The sequence below is a fragment of the Anas platyrhynchos genome, chromosome 11 (genome assembly GCF_047663525.1).
Source record: "Anas platyrhynchos isolate ZD024472 breed Pekin duck chromosome 11, IASCAAS_PekinDuck_T2T, whole genome shotgun sequence".
Lineage (NCBI taxonomy): Eukaryota > Metazoa > Chordata > Aves > Anseriformes > Anatidae > Anas > Anas platyrhynchos.
Window position 1 is genome coordinate 13,089,982 of NC_092597.1, and position 16,782 is coordinate 13,106,763.

The following is a 16,782-nucleotide window of genomic DNA, read 5'->3' on the forward strand; positions in this document are numbered from 1 at the left end:
TTCCTTCTGCTGCTGGAGACAGAAAGCTCTCCGGACCTCCCTCCCAGCCTGCCTGCAGCAGTGCAGCCGCTACACCAGCCGTGCACGCTCCCGGGAGAGCCATGCCTCCCGCTTTTCAAGGTTCACCAGCACTGCAGAAGAGTGCCCATGCATCTCTGCTGGCTTTGCTCAGTAGCACCATGGAGGGGGGATCTTAGAGATCAGAGCAGGATCGTGTTCTCACTGAAAACCCGAGGGCCTTGGTGAGGTTTGCACAGCCCCCATGGAAGCTCATACTGCCTCATCGCCCCGGCTGCTCTTTGTGTTCGAGCACCGTGGGCTCCGAGTGTGCTGCAGCAGGCTCCTGGGGGTGAAAGTGTAGGAGTGCTCTGCCATTCCCTTGCCTGATAAATGTTGCCCCAGCCTGAGTGATTACTGGCTGCGGGATGTACTGCTCACTTCAACCTACTTCCCTGTTCCTTCCTACCTCAGCAGTCTCTAGCCAGCAGCAGCAGATGGAGGGGAAGCAGCCTCAGAGCCCAGTGTTTGACCCTGATCAACTAATGGGGTGAGGGAAGGGTGAAGAGCCAGTGCTGCAATCATCCATTGGAGCGAAGCAGTGTCTGCTTTGATTAGCTAGCAATCTGGGGGGCATTTGGAGGAAAAGCTGCTCGTGTACATTCCCTCCTCCCTGGGGGAGATGTGAGCTGTAGGACAGCACCCCACAACTTGCTGCATTGTTTTGGGAGGGAGGGCAAAAACTCTTCTCTGAAGAGACCTTTCTAATGGAAGAGATGTTTGCATGTTACTGAAGTGGAAAGACGAGGCTAAAAGGGACGGTGCAGGCAGGGCTGGGCACCGGCACCCCACACAGTGGCTTCTTGTTCCTGTTGCTTGTTTGCAGGTGGTCCAGAGCTTACCCTGCATGACAGCTGACAGCTAGCCTCTTGCCTGTGGGCCTGGCAGAACAGCACACTGTGGGCTGCTGCTGGAGCTGGAAGGTGGGGAGGTTGCACCGATGAGCCAGCTTAATTGACAGCTGGCCCAGAAAATGAGATGTGATAATGGGTGGGAGGCAGCTGCCAACTCCAGATGCCTGCACTGGCATCAGAGAAGGGGCAGGAGAGTAGGTAGAGATCCTCTTGATTCCTGGGGCAATGGCAGCAGGAGGTCATCTGTGGCCAACAGTTTCAGCAGAGGCATCCTTTCGCCTCTGTACGTGCGCCTAGCTGCGCTGTGGGGCTGACAGCTCGGCAAAGCCCAGCCAACTTGCTGCAGGGTGGTGGCACTTGTCTCCGTGCCTGGCCCTGCCTGGCCCTGGTTGTCACTGCGGCCCTCCCTTGCTGCCTGTTGTGACCATAAGGGTTTGCCAGGTTACCTTGGGTGTGCTGGATCCAAAGGTATGCTGTGCTGGGGAAATCCAGGTGTGATTTCACCTGCTGGAAGAAGCTCCTTTACCCTGTATCAGCTCTGATTTCTGATTCCCCAAATGATGTGGCCTCCCTACCTTTCATTCAGCAAGCTAATGCTGCTACAGGAGTCTTACAGTCTGTGTTTTGCCCTGAAGTTCCTTTTGAGGTTTTCCCTTTTACCTGCATCCCAATACATTGCGCTCTGTGCTCCTCACCCCATCCTCAATGATCTCTTTCCTCCTTACCTCCCTTTTGGCATCCAGCAGATCGAAAAAGACCCCATTGCCAAGCGCTTTCTCATCAGAAGTGTTTACATCCCCCATGATATTTATCCTACAGAGGAGAGAGGGCTCTCTAATGAAATCCTGATGTTGAGATCATTTCTCGTCTCTGCAATAAGGAGAGTTACAAAGCTGAGGCTCAAATAGCAATCACTTGCTAAATACGTGGACACAAGTTTAATCCTTTCGGAGTTTGAGGTTTTAGGGAGATCCAGACTAATACCAGGCATCTGTTCTCGACTCCCTTCCATTTTCAGTCGTCCCACTGGGGGCTGTGAAATATGTGATCCCTGTGATTGTGTTGTTTACTGCTCTTCAGAGTGCCCACACCCATCTGCGTGCTTCAGAGTAGGTTCTCTCGAGGAAGTCACCAGCTTGTAGGTGGTCAGGAAGAGAAACTTCACGACGATTCCCGTGTCTCACTTGCTGCCCACCATGTGCGCAAAATTCTGGAATACAACGGTGCTGTAAACCCGAAAGATATTCATGTAAGTTTTGTGAAAGGAGCCAAAACCTCCCGTCTCATGCGATTTCAACCATATCAGACATGGAGCTGGGAAATCAGGTCCCATGGTTCTGAATTCATGCTGAGTCCTCATCTGATGGAGCAGGCTCATATCTGGGTTTCCCCACATTGGCTTTAAAATCTGAAGCGGCTCAAGTTTGCTTCATCCCATGCATAGTTGTACCTTGGCTTTTTGAGGCTTCCCACTCCCCTGGGAGGGCAGCAGCCTGAGAAGGGGCCAAGACTTTGTCTGAAGCTGGGTTTCCAAGAGGCATTTCTTACCCCGTGGTGCTCTAGAGGAACTGGTTGACTGCAGCTTCACTCTCTGTTCTCTTTGTGGAGGAAAAGCTTCATAAACACAAAGAAAGAAAGTGATAGAATTATTTAAAACAAAGAAGGATTTACTCCTCGTGCTAAAGCTTCCTGAGATGAGTACCTTTGACACTGCATAGGAGGAATGTGCCTACTGCCCTGCTGCTTCTCCTTGCCTGATCCCACAAGTTACAGCTGCTCCTGGGATCTACATCCTCTGCCTGATATGCTTGTGTCCTGATTCACGTTTCCTGCTCTGCCAGAGCTTTACGGGGTCAGGGATCCAGCTTCATTTATAATCACTGGTGACACTTAATAATAATTCTGCCTTAGGTTAGAAGTGTTCATATAAAACCACTCGTTACTGTAAATGTAAAGCAGTGAAGCACTGTGCTGGTCCTGTTCCCACCCTTCTCATAGCACCGCTCCCTAGGGCACAAGGCTGGTCTTGGGCTGCAGTTTTACCACTTTCTTAACATTTTGGGGGGGGCAGCAAAGGCAGTGTCCAGCCTTTCTGGGTTTGGGCTGTCACTTCAGCAGGAGTCTGTGCTATTTCTTGAGTCCCCTCTTGTATCTGCACCGCATCCCCATAATCACGCATCCAGACATGGACTGAGCCTTGGCCTTACTTGTGAGGCGTGGGGCCTGAGTATGTTCAGCCCTTCCACACAGCCCTCACTTGTGTGGTCTGGACAGATCGAGGGTGACCAAGGCTCAGCACCATCCAGGAGCAGATCTCTTGGGATGTTCAAGCCCTCCTAAATTCACCTCTGGTACATCGAGCCCATGCTACAGCCACTGCGGTGGTGGAGAGGTACGTGCCACAAGGCTGGCCCGCATACCTGGCACTGCTCAGAGTCCATTCTCACTTCCCAGTGTCGATAGAGCCTCAGTGTACATAGTCTGTAGCCTTTGTAGACATAGCCAGTGTAGGCACAGCTCCTGCAAAGCCCAGACAGCCACAGAGGTAAAGCAGCTCCTACCCCGCACTTAATTTCTCTGAATAAATATTCAGAGGTATTGACAAGGGAGGCTCTGCCGCAGCAGCATGCAGCGAGCTGCTAGGGGATTGTAAAGAATGATCAATGCTGTCATTTTTATGTACTTCATTTCCCCTGGCGATTTTTCAGTGCTGCCACCATCATTTCTTCTGCCCATTTCTTCTTACGCTGATGGGGGCGAATGTTCCTGCTGCTGCACTGGGGGCTTTCACAGCAATGAGGTGTCATTAAATCAGACAAGGCAGCAGAAGTTGAAGAATGATCCAGAATATAGAGGGCAAGGCAGGAGAGGTCGCATGAGCAGGTTATGAAGTGAATTCCCAAAAGACTCAGTTTCTTCTCAAACTAAACAAGAAACCAAACAGAGCAGGGAGGAGAGTATGAACGCTAAGGCAGCTCCGGTTCTGTTTGGTAGTGTAGCTTCTTTGTGAAAGCTGCTTCTGTGTAGTTTCTTCCTGCCCAGGTCTTTGCTGGAGGTGATAAAAAAGCAGAGCAGGTGTTGGAGGAGCAAAGGGTGGAGACAAGCATTAAAAATGTTATAAATCTCCATTGTAGGACAACGGGGGATGAAAATATCCCAAGTGTAGTCACTGGGACTACCTCTGCACTGTAGGAGTAAAGGGAAATCAGAGAAGACTGATGAGAATGCTTGAGAGCAACTTGGAATAAATCAGAAGTTTGAAATCCTTTCCTTTAAGGGGAAGTGGTGAAAAAAAAAAAAGCCTGTAAAGTAGTAACTGAGCCTGAAAAAGATGAGGGCAATATATATTTTGCCTGCTGCATACAGGAAGGATATGGAGCAGTCAGTGAAATTGAAAAGGCAGCAAATTCCAAATGAATTCAAAGAAATACTCTTTCAGATGGCGTGCATTCAGACATTGGAGCTTCTTCCACAGACAGCACAATTCAAGGGCAGTTTGGATGTTTATGTGAGCTATAAGAACATCCAGAGTCAAAAGGTAGGCAAGAGCTTCGGAAGGTTAAAAAACACTCCTGCTTCCAAGTTTAAATCAATCTCTCACTATTACACGTTCAGGTGATGTCTTCCAAGGAGGTGGGTTATCTTCCCTCCACCTGATGGGAGGTTTCCTATGCCTCCTTCTGGATTTCCTGATTCTGGTTGCTGCCTAAGAGCTTGCTAGAGCGATTGGGATGGACACTAGATGTGGTTTGTCCTTGTTCTGCTCATGCAGTTAGTGGAATTATTCTGCATGTTTACCAGTGGGAAGGGAGCCGGGCTTACAGGGCAGGAGAGGAGTGCATCAGGAGAGGGTGGTGGGTCACGTTCCCATCAGGACTAAAATGAAAATTTGATCAGAGATAGCAGCAAAGCTATTTCTGAAGGACAAAGGCAGCAGTAGGGCCAAAGCAAGTCACTTTCGTTCAATAATTCTATGAGGGAGTGTGCCTTTTGGAGAAAAATACCAATAAAATACTTGATGATCATATGATGCAGCAAGAAGAAAAGGGTTCGTTAGGACTTTGTTAATATTTGTGTGAGCACCTTGGTACCTGGCTCTGTTCCAGCAGTGACAGCAGAGACCTGGTACCTAATGCCTCATACTTTTAGGAAAAAAAGAGATAAAAACTTGCCTGTAAAAGGGTGTGGCCCTTAAAAGCAATTGCTAGCACCCTTTACCTTTGGGACTGTTGGTTGGTATGGGTTTGCTGCAAAGAAAGGGTGCCATACCTGGAAGATGTGTTTCTAGGATAGAAGCGCCCTGTGCTGGGACAGTGCAGAGGGGCTCGTGCCACGCTTCTGCTGGGTAACGTTACTCCAGAGCTCAGCCTCTGAGGCACAGCTGCAGACCTGGCGTTTCGCTTGGATGTACAGCATCCCTGTCAAACTCTCATTACTACTATTACTGCTATTAGTGTGGTGTTATTATGTTATACCCCTAAAAGAGCTGCGCAAATTTCCTCATTTTTCCTGGCTGCAGCTCTGGGTATTTTTGCCTTGATACCTGTCAACAGGCACCATTTCCTCATGCATTTATAATTAAAATGGCAGCCTTTAGGGACTATGTTCCTGCCCAGCGTGTATTAAGGGAGGTTTAGGAACATTTTAGGTGGTGTTTAAATACTGCTTTTAACCATCTTTGTTCTGACTTATAGAACTTTCTTTGTTCTATGATCACCCAAAGTATCTCTGTACAACCGTAGCAGGATGCTGTCATATTTTCATAAATATAATCTAGCACTTGTCAGTTAAAGTAAAAAGTATCACTTTTCTGTGCCCCAAATCCCTAAAGCAAATAAAAAAAATGTCACTTCCTCCCTCTTCCCTGGTCCAGTGCAGCCTGCATGATGTGAGGGTGGTGGCTGCACTTCCTTCAGCAGCTCCTCTTCCTCTCATTTTGGACTCCTCAGCCTCTGACCTGGGAAGCTTATGGGAGGGTACAGGTTTTCTTAGGTATGTTACCCAAGGAGTTCTTCTCTCTGCACTGTCCTTTTAAGAGATGTCTTCTCTAAGGTGCACATGGCAGTACTGAAAAGGTTATATTGCTATTATTACTCTGAAAGAGTGGGAGGGCGTTTGTCTCTCCTGTTACTTGTCTTGGTCAGGATGCGACGTGTGACACTGTATGCAAATAAATCTCCATCAGTCTGTGCAATGAAATCTCTTGGCACGCTGCTAGCAAACTGGTTGAGGTCCCCCAAAAGATGATTCAGATCCTCGTTGGACTTATTCAGACCAGCCTTCATCAAAGTAATTTAGAAATAAAAGCAATGTTAGCAACACCATTCAAATCTGTGCTACTGAGGACCAAACTGAAGCCTCCCAGTGACCTGGCACACCTCTGTTCTGAATTCGTGCGCTGCTGCAGCCCAGCGTTTCTTTCACTGCAGTGTCAAGTACACCTTCCTTTTCATCCGCCGCCTGCGAGATGTTACTCGCAGGAAAAAGAAAGTGCCCAAAGTGGATCAGTGGAGACTCTGCAGGCAAATGCTCAGCCCATCAGAAAATCAGGCCATTGTGCTGAGCATCCTCAATCCCTGAACTCTGCTCTCCATAATACACATCCAGTGTCACCAAGTTTGCAGCCAGAGGAGCTTGTCATTATCTTGCTCACACTCTCTGCCTCGTGGCACAGGAAACTATTTAAGGCTCCAGGCCTGTCAGGCTGCTTCCTTTCACAGGTGTTTCAGTCACTAACAGCATAAAAAAGTCAGAGGTGGAAGTTGGGCTGGGTTGCTGAGGCTGTAATTGAATGAAGCTGGAGGACAGAAGCACAGCCAAACATCCCACAGCTGCAGCCTCGGTGGGCAGATGCACTGCTTTGGAAGTGACGTTACCTGCTGCTTAAAAATGGGAGGAGGAAAACTTGTCATCATTTCAGTCTCCCAAAAGGCTGGTCCTTTAAACACTGGCTCCAGAGCTGGGGTGCTGGTGCAGAGAAGTGCTTTGGAGACAACAAGCTCATTTCATTTTGGGGTGTGAGCCTTCTGCCTCACCCTCTTGCTGTGCTGTTGTGTTTGAGTGGGGCTTGACAGAAAGTTAATAAAGGCCTCTCTCGACTGAAGGGTAAGAAGCACTAAAGACATACTAATTGATCAAGAGGAAACTGCCAAGTTCTGTAATTGTTGGATGAGTTTGCACTTCCTGGGCAGGTCCTAATGAATTACTGTTACAGCCTGGCTGCCAGTCACAGGAGTCTGTAAGTGTGTTGAAAGACAGCCTTGGATTTTTTAAATCTGGTACAAATCTTAGACTAAAAAACTTCAAGCGTGACTGAAGGAACTATGAAAATAAAGGTCACTGCTCGTGTTTTGTGGCAGCTTTCTCTAGAACATGAGCTGCGGTTGTTTTGCAGGCAGTCTGAATGTTGAGGTGATTCTCTTTGTCGTTCGAAGGGCCTCTTCTCTGGATCTCATTTTCTTTCTCCCTTGTTCTTCTGTGTGTTTGTGCCTAAAAATCCTGCTGACAGTCCTTGGTTCTCTGGGTCCAGCTCTTTCATGTATTTAAATGGAGAAGGAGAAGCAGTGTGGCAGACCACAGGTTCCTTCATTCCGCTCTCCCATACTTAATGGTGATGAAATGCTTCAGAGGGAGCATGCGATGAATTCCAGAACAACAGCTCTGTAATAATCTGCTCACAGGTAGATCTATTCTTCGGTCATTTTATTATTTTTTTTTTAAGCTCTGAAAAGGAAGAATATATCCTGGTTTTTAAAGTTACTCTTATTCAGCCAGGTGTCTATTTAGGTGTGCGTTCAATACCTGCCAAGCTCCTGGCCTCAAGCATTCCTGCGTCGATGCATTCCACAGGCCGAGCAGCACGTTGCTTGGAGAGCAGCATTTCCTCTCGCCAGCTGATGCTTTTTCAAGCAATTTTTCAGCTTCCTGCCTGAAAATAGAGCCATGCTCTGAGGGGAGGGCTGTGCCCGACCTAGGCGACAGCACAGCGTGGTCAATATTTCCATTATTATTTTGCCTCATTACTTGCCCGTGCTAACTGTTTTAATTGGCCTTGTGCCTGGTAGCTCAATGGACTCAGGGGGTGTCTTCCCACTTAGCTTGATGAATTTTTGATCAGGCCACAGCTGAGGTTCCTCTGGCAGAGTCTGCAGCCTGGCCTCACCTCCGTCATCCATCGATGACCTCAGCTCGCCACCCGGCTGCCTTCTCCCGCGCCGGCCACCTCCACCGCCCTGGTTTCAAACCGCTTGTGTTTCTTGTCTCTCTCAGGTATTTATGCCTCCTTTCCCCTCTGCCTTCTCAGATATTTCTTTCCCTAGGCATACCTAAGTATAGCCACTGAGCTGGATGGGCCTTTTGCCTGATGACTGTGGTCATTCTTAAACTTCCAAAAAAGCCCGTGACCTATTTCCAGAAGTGATTCATTGCTGGCCTCTCAGAAGAATCACAGCCCCCAAAGATGCAGATAAGAGCCATGAGAGATTTAAAAAAAATGCCTAGGCAGGTAAGATATCTCATTCCCACAGAGAGCTAGACACCTAACCTACTTACAGCTCCAGGGCTTGTTTTTTTTTTTTTTTTTTCTTTTTCCAAAGGCATTTAACTATATCAGGAGATGCATGAATACTGTTGAAAACCTGAGCTGTAGGCGTATGAGAACACAAACCCTGTTGAAAAGCAAAGGGGCACATGCTCCAAAGTCGTGGAGTTCCTGGCCCCAGGCTGTGCACGGACCATGCAGCTCTGGGACATGTTCCCTGGGATCAGAAGCTGCCATCGTCCCCCCAGGCTGGGGGCAGCGGCCAACTCCTGCCCCTTCTCAACAGCACCCAAGGTGCTTCCAGCTCGGTTCCATGGAGGCAGAATGGAACCCCGAATGTTTTCATCCGAGAGGTTTAAAGAAAACCATGCAGGGAAGGCAGTCGTCTGAGTTGTGCTAGAAAATATTTTTAAAAGTCTGTGTCATGTTGCCGTGGTGACAAAAGTTCTTAAAAGGAGGAAGATTAAAGTCTAGGCTGGGGGGTGGCATGGGGAGGGGAAGGGGGGCTGTTGTCAAGACAACGCGAACTCTGAGAGTGCAAGAGGCAAAACACATGGTGGTGGCAGGATCTTTGGGGTTTATATATATCCATAAACATCTGCCATCTATGCCAGCTTTCTCAGTGCTAATTAGTCCTGCTATTTCACCTTTCTCTGCTGTAAATATTTTCCAGTAGACACAAGTCTCTGAGGGAGAAGGCAAGAAAAGTTGTGTGTTGTTTTTTTTTTAAATTTTGGCTTGGGCTTTCTGCTGCTCCCTGTCTATAGCCCCATATCTATCTCATCGCTGGAGAACTTCCCTTAGCCAGACACCAGCTGCCTGGAAAGAGTTAAAAGACCTCAGGAGGAGGTAGAGGTCTGCAGACCTGCATCATGTTCATGTAGGGCTTTGACAGCAATGGGCTGTTCGGGGATCTCTTCCCCCTGCCCTGCTTCTGGACTGCAGTGGCCCTTGCTAAGGGCAGCTCCTTGGTTCTGTATGGGAGCCCCACCACATGGGCAGTGGGTAGAGCAGGATTCCAAACCTGGTGTCCCCAGATTTGATCTAAAACTTTGCTTAAAGGTTCCTGTGCCCGTGGCTTTTCCCTTTTATGTGCCTCATTTTGCCCATCTAGGATAATGGAGATAACACATTCACTGGAGATATTGAAGCACACCAGATTAATGTCAGCCGAGCCCTTGGAGACCTTCAGATGAAAACTGCCACAGCAGCACAAAGGATTATTATTTAAAGTGTAAAATCTACTCAGATCTCTCTCCTAACACCTGGCACTCGATGCACTTCCCTCCAACTCACTGTTCAGGCAGCCTTGCGACAGGCATGCTCCTGAACATCTCCCCCTGTGAGTGTTACACCGAGTGTAACACTCGGTGTAACACTCACTCGGACCCGCTTCTCCTCTCACCCTGACTCAAGGCAGCATCAGCAACTCTGCTGACATTGATTATGTCGTTCGGTGCAAAGCAAGCATAAAAAGAGAATCAACCCCAAACCCTTGCCTTCATCTAAAACTTGATCTTCTAGCTATAGTTTTCCTTGCTGGCACAGCAAAAAGCGGGCAGAACCAAATCCCACACTGTCTCAAACTGTCAGCCCCGAATCTGCACACTGCTTGCAGATGTAGCTGTGCACCACAGATGATTTCCCGTCTCTAGTCCATCTGCTCTGTGCTGGCTGGTGCTTTCAGCGTTGTCCCAATACAATCTGGATCCCAGAGCTCCCTCCCTCCCTCACCTTTCTGCCAAACACAGTGTGATTAGCACAGCCCAAAGCTGTCTGACCCGAAGCTGAGCCTTCATATGGGCCTTCTGCTTCCCAGTATGCTGTGAGGTTGTAAATAAGCCCGATTGTGTTCCTTTACATAATTTTCCTTCCTTCTTAAGCCTCTTTTCAGCAGTCCGGTCTGAGCAACAGCAGCCTTAGAAATTCAAAGTTTCTATCCTTGTATGTTTTAGTGGCAAGAACAGCATTTTGTCTATTTATCCACAACAACAAAATGCGTGGCCTGATGAGTTACTGGAGACAACAAGCATTTTGGGGTAGGATTTTTATGTTTTGGCACAGCTTAAATGTGGCATCCCTGGAAGAATGAACACAAAGTTGGGGAGGGAGAGGAAGGAGCAAATAAAGGGGATGATGATGCATTTCTCATCAACAGCATCAGCAGCTGAGGTCTTCTGTGTTGCTCTGCTGAAACATTGTGTTTCCCAATGGTGTGTGCCTACATGACAGGCTGAATGTCTTGGGGAGCTGCCCCTTCTTTCCTTACTCTGATTTCTTGCATGTCTTTAGCAGTGTCTGAACTGCTCAGGGGTTTTGGCTCTGCGTGTGCCTCGTGTATGCTCGTGGCTTCCATGCTTCGGTGCTCTAACGTGTGTGATGCCGTATGTGCCCAGAGAGGATTCCTCTTCTGGGGGAAGCCCCTCCTGCAAGCTCTGCCAGTTGTTTGTCTGTTCCCTCCCTCCAGCCTTCCAGGATGGAGCTGCATGGCCAGGCTCCCACAAAGCTCTTCAGAGCAGTCACCTGTCTCCAGCAGATTGAGACTGAGCACCTAAGTTTGGAAAGGCCAGTGCCTCTGTGAGGAAAAGATATCTTTACCTCTGATTTTAACTACAAAAGCCAAGTATGAGAAGGTGGACTCAGAGACCTCTCAACCTTCTTCCCCAGAGTCCACAAATATTCTTCTTAAGTAGGAATAAAAATACATATTTCCTCCCTGCAGAACAACCTTAACTCTGACCCCTAGAGCTCTCAGAATAACATATGATACCATTTTGGTTCTCTTTTGATATTTATGTTTCCTTTTAAGGTCTTTGGGATTTTAAGCCATAAATTAAGAGTAGATTCTTTGCTTTCTATTAAGCTGGAGCAGTGTCACAGCCACTTGATTAGCCACAGGGGATTTATCACAGTTGTGTGTTATCCACGGTGTGGCTACAGACGCCAGAACTGGCTTGGGACCAGCAGGCTTTCTCAGTTTGGATGCAGTGCTACAGAAATCCTGCGATATTGCTAGTAGAGGTAGTGAAGGGCAACAGGCAGTTTCACTGCTTTCCTGCGGTGCAGAATCTGTTCATAAACCCAGTGGATGCAAGGCAGTTCTGCGCAGAGCCAGCATTCAGCTGAGTGACTGTGCGTGCTGTTAGCTCTGTCTGGCAGGGTGTCTAGCTCCGGCTCAGCCACACCGGCTCCAAACAGAATTGTCGCTACTCCTTATCGCAGTCCCCAGCCCCTCAGGACAACCTGCCTCTTCCAAGCATGGCACCTCCAGCCCATGCAGAGCCACCAGGAACTTGCAGTTGTGGTCCTGAGACAGACGGACACGGCAATGCAGCATCGCTCGCAAGGATCTGAGAAATATTGTTGACCTAGTGGTTTGGATGGCCACAGCAAGCTATGTGCCAACATACAACACTTAAATATACAGCTTCGACTTGAATCAAAGCCGTCGTTTCACTGCCAGAGCCAGGCCCCCAATTCTCCAAGGTGTCTTTGATTTCTTCCAGCTCGAAGGTTCAGGACAGAGGAAGCCTGCTGCAGCAGAGAGCCAAGTGAGGGGTGCTGCACAGAGTTAGTTGGGACTTCCAGGATCGTGGATTCATGCCATTGGGATCCTGACAGATAGTTTGCTCAGTATGGGCTGGATTTCCAAGACGGAGCCCTTATACCTAGAGATGACTTTGCTGAGGAAAGCTTTGGTCCTTCCACTTTCCCCCACCTATCCTTTTAGAGAGTGCCACAAGGTGCCTTTGGCTAGAAGCACAGAGTGGACTTTGTAGCAGGGATTCTGAAGCCACAGCTTGTTCTGGACAGTCAAATAACAGCACTATTGGCTCAATCAGAAAATGCCCTTGGAAACAGGTACCTTTAAGCTAGAGTCCATGCTTCCTCCTCCCCACTCCCTTCCTCTAAATGACAGGCAGCTGAAAGCTGACAGGCAAAAGCAGTTCCAGGGACAGACAGAGGTGTAATGCTCTGGGACCCAGCTGGGGTTGTGTTACAACAGGACAAGAAAGCCCCGAGTGTTAATAATGAAAACCAGAGAAGTACCAATTACCATGTGTGTTCCTCTGCTCCTGGAGCAGCTATTCTGAAATGTTTCTTCTCCGTCTCTCCCTGGTGAGCTGGAGGCTGCTTCTGGGCTCTGCAGCACTGGCGAGGCCCTCTCCAGCACACTCCTGGAGTTAGCATTCCCTGCAGTGCCGCAGTGTATTTACAGTAGGAGCTTCTTCCCAGTGAAAGGTGTTCGTTCCACCCCTGCACTGTTATTCCTGTGTGCCGCAGGGTGAGTGTTTCATATTTTTCTCTTGCACGTGAATGCAAATGTATTCCAAGGAGTGGGCTGGTAGCTCCTCAGACTGACATTTGAAATTAGATTTGTCTCACCTGCAGCTCAGACATTTACAGCTGGAATTCTGACCCATGCTTACGCTATGGTCAGCAGAGAGAAGCAGGAACTCCTGAGATGTGGTGCGTCCCCTTCTCAGGTACATGAATGCTGCAAACCAGAAGTCTCGCCCTTGGTAGGCGTGCTTCCATCTAGTGACTAATGGTCTCTAGGCCCACAGTAGGTGAGCTGAATCCACCCTTTAGAGCGTGAGAGGAGGCAGCAGGACCCAGTGGCAGAAGCAAACACATTCATTTATGGCTGGATTTTGGAGGTGCACCACGGGATAAGGGCTTGCTGCCCAACCCTGACCAGAACAGATGCCATTCATCATATAAGAAGCCCCATATCCATTTACCTTTCCCCTAAACCATCCATTCCCTCAGGCTCTTCATTCTCTACTTTTAATATATTAAAGGAAGAAAGGCACTTCCTAAACCAGACTGGGTTTCTCTCTCTCCCTGGCTGGAGTTCCCTGGGTTACAGGAGGGCTGAAGCTCTTTGAAAAACACACATAGGTGGGAGAGGAAAAGTCATTAATATAGTAAAACCCTGGCAATACAAAAGATCCACCCAGTGATCCTTCTGCAAACTGCTGCTCTGGCTTCATTAAAACCATAGCCCATGGCTGTCACTCAGATAGGCTGGCTTCACTTCGGGTTATCTAAATGAGAATGATCGTTTCTGCAATGGAAAAAAAAAAAGGTGAAACCAGTAGGAATTATTCTTTATGAATTATGTGCTTGGCTTTCATACTGACCTATTGAGTCAGCATTGAGAGTCGGATTTCCTAGAACAGCCTTTCATGCTGGATTTTGGATATTTTCTTCTTTTCAGCTCAGAAATATCATTAGAATGGCTTTTCTCATGCTAAGTGACACTGTGGACTCCAGCTGCACCTTGGATGCAGCGGAAATAATGGGGTTTAGAAGCAGCTATCCACATCATTCATCATTCTGCTTCCCGGCATTCTTCTGTGGCTCCCTTCTGGTCTGGTTTGAGCACGCTGGCATCTCCTAATGCATGTGACCTCGTGGCATCCTGATTAGGTAGGGAAGTGTTAATATCTGGTGTGGCAACGAGCATTGAAATTGAACAGCTAGCTCTGACAACAGAGTGATGAGCCAATTTAGGGAGCTAAACTGACAAACACGACTCCTTTCTTTCATAACATTAGTTTTCTGCCTTTTTAGCTGCTCAGACTGACTCACTGTGGGAGCAGAGGAGCCAGTCCGTGATGTTGGCAAGGATGGCAGGTCCATATTGCTGCTGGTGGCTGCAAGGAGCAGGACTAGCCCTGTAAGGGCAGCAAGCAGGTAGATGGACCGTGCCATACAGTCACACAGCATGCCTACGGCCCTGTCCCCTGCTTCCTTGACAGACAGACAGCTCCTCAGTAATCATCTGCCCCAGCTTTCTGTACTGGGGCTCCGTGGAGCTGTTCAGCACTCAGGAAATGCTTCTCCCTGCAGTTTTTGTCACTGCACTCTCTGTTTTTGTTCATAACTCAGCAAACTGAAAATGGCTTTGCCATCCTATATAAGCCTGTGTCAGTGTCTCCCTGTCTTTTGGCCAACTCGTAAGAAAGTCGCATTTGTGGCTTATTTTACATCTGAAGAACTGAGAGTAAATCTTGTTACACCCCTAGGGAAATTGCAGGTCTGGATAAATGCGCTCTGCGTGGCTCACTTGGAGGTCAGCTTTGCAGCAGCACCAGGAGGCATGCTGTTTCCATTTCCTTCCATTAAATCCAAGTAGGACATTGTGTCACCAGGTTGCGGGCTGAGACACAAACCAGCCAGGCTGCACGTGCCTTCAAACCACAGGGAGGCCTCCTGAGAGGGCCCGGCTGTGACAGCAGTGAGTCTCTGCTGCACTCACACCCAGCCCTGCAAATATTTCACTCCAGTAGCAGCAGCAGCACAGCACTGCGTGTGGGGTGTGGTGATTAATATTTCTCCAGGTGGAACTCTAGGGCAGGACACACTAGGGCATGGCTCTCAGGCCTCCATCCCTCACAGATTGCTGTGGCAACGCGGCAGCATGTGGGAAAAGATGTCAGATGTGTTTGGGGTCTCTGCGGGGTGATGTCGGAGTGAGAGCATCTCCTTTGCAGTAGGTGGCCATGCTGCCTCCTCTGCATCCCAGCAATCCTGCTTCCTTGGAGGGACTGCTGCTACTACAGCAGCATGTAGGGGCTGCTCCCTGCTCCCCCTCTTCATGGGATGTGTTCATGGGAAAAGAGGCTGGAAGTGGCCCTGTGCTCAGTCACGCAGGGTGACCGTGCTCTCCAGGGCTCTGCTGCTCACTGTGGCATGTTGCAGGGCAAGGAAAACCAGTCCTGGGCAGGCATGTAGCTTAGGGCTGCTGGGCATAAAAGAGCCAAGCACCCTCAATGTCTCTACAACAAAGTCCCCCCCAGATAGTGTCCATCAAGTAATTCTTGACTATGTATGTGGCTTTGATGATGGAGCACCCAATTGTCTCCATGTGTCCTGCTTATGACTAGTGCCATGGACGAGAGGGCCATAGGCTCCCTTGGCATTAGAGAACTGGCTGCAGAGAATGGTTTGCAGCTCCTTTCTGCCAGGTTTCTGGGTGTCCTTGCGAAGAGCTGCTGTGGAGCTCTGGCATGTTTTTCTTTTCCTTGCGCTTCATTTAAGTGCAATTTCATATCCATCTCGTAAGACTTGAAGTGATGCAGCAGCTGGTACAAGAATTAGTTGAACCAGGTGCTCCGGTAGAAGTCTGCTGAGTTTGAGGCCGTTCTTTCTTGCATTTGATACGTACAGAGGCTACATCCAACATCCAATACAAAGACAGCTTCAGCCATGGGTCAGTGCAACACATATATCCAACAAGAGCAGAAATCAAAGAAGGTCACTGCGGTTAAAAAGATGTGATGATGGAGTTTATTTCTGAGGTGTGGCTGATGTTCTGGAAATATTTGCAACCAACTTATTTTATAAGAGCAGTTATGGAGCTTTCAATGTAAATTGAAGGTAAAATCAAAGGGCAAGAGGGTTGAGTGCTTACAATTTTGTATTTTGGTTTTTAATCTATTTTTTTTACAGCTGGCTCTGCTCGCGTACAGTGACTGACCTGAGCTGAGCTGATGCAGCCTTTCCTGTCACATCAGCAAGGCTCTTGACCCCGATACTGCGTCTAATTATGCTGGGTTGGTTGTTTGGGGAGCTGCCATCTAATCTGCTCCCTCTTGTCCCCTGCAGATCTTCCACATGACCTATGATCTGGCTAGCGCGGTGGTGCGCATTGTGAACCTGATCGGGATGATGCTGCTGCTGTGTCACTGGGATGGCTGCCTCCAGTTCCTCGTGCCCATGCTGCAGGACTTCCCTGATGACTGCTGGGTATCCCTCAACCGCATGGTGGTAAGTGCTTGTCCTTCATGCTCCCCAGGCCCCTGGTCGCCTCCCAGCACTAACGTGGTGTCCCCAGCTTCCCATTTCCCCCATGTCCTTTCAGGGGCATTCTCCACGGTCCAGCAAGCGCTGGTAGGGCCATGGCAGTGTTGGAGCAGAGCCCCAGCGCAGCCTGCTGTGGGCTGCCTGCAGCGCAAGGCAGGAGCCAGGCTCCCCCTCCTGGCAGGAGACAGCAAAGAGCAAAAATGAGAGCGTCTTTCTGCTGGGATCTGAGATCCCTCTTTCTGCTGAGCCAAAGGGAAGAGGCAGGGGAGCCCTAGAGCCATAGCTGGGTCTGATCCGTAACATCCTAATTCCCATTACTGGTCCCAAGGAAACTGTTGAGTCTTCTGCTCCATAGCCACATGAAGGGTGGGTGTGATCGCACTGCCTGCTGCTCCTTGGGGAGCTGCACCATATCCCATTAAAGCAGGCTGAAGCAGACAAGCCACAGTTTGGCCTCCCGTTGTAGGAACAGCGACCAGACTTCCCTGTAACGTCCCAAGCTGTGCTGCTCACTGC

The 16,782-nt window shown here is 48.9% G+C and overlaps 1 protein-coding gene and 1 long non-coding RNA gene across 10 annotated transcripts in view; one reads left to right on the forward strand and one right to left on the reverse strand.

Moving 5' to 3' along the window:
- HCN4 (hyperpolarization activated cyclic nucleotide gated potassium channel 4) overlaps positions 1-16,782 on the forward strand; it is a 156,311-nt gene that overhangs the window by 87,582 nt on the left and 51,947 nt on the right. For all 9 annotated transcript variants that reach the window (XM_038184865.2, XM_038184864.2, XM_072043372.1 and 6 more), the window contains one exon: positions 16,069-16,230. In XM_038184865.2, the coding sequence (XP_038040793.1) occupies positions 16,069-16,230 (162 nt within the window). The remainder of the gene's footprint in view (positions 1-16,068; positions 16,231-16,782) is intronic.
- On the reverse strand, positions 5,362-8,563 carry LOC113844855 (uncharacterized). Its single transcript, XR_003499819.3, has 2 exons — positions 6,290-8,563; positions 5,362-6,190 (listed from the first exon to the last, which is right to left on the reverse strand). It is a non-coding gene; the product is annotated as an uncharacterized lncRNA (long non-coding RNA).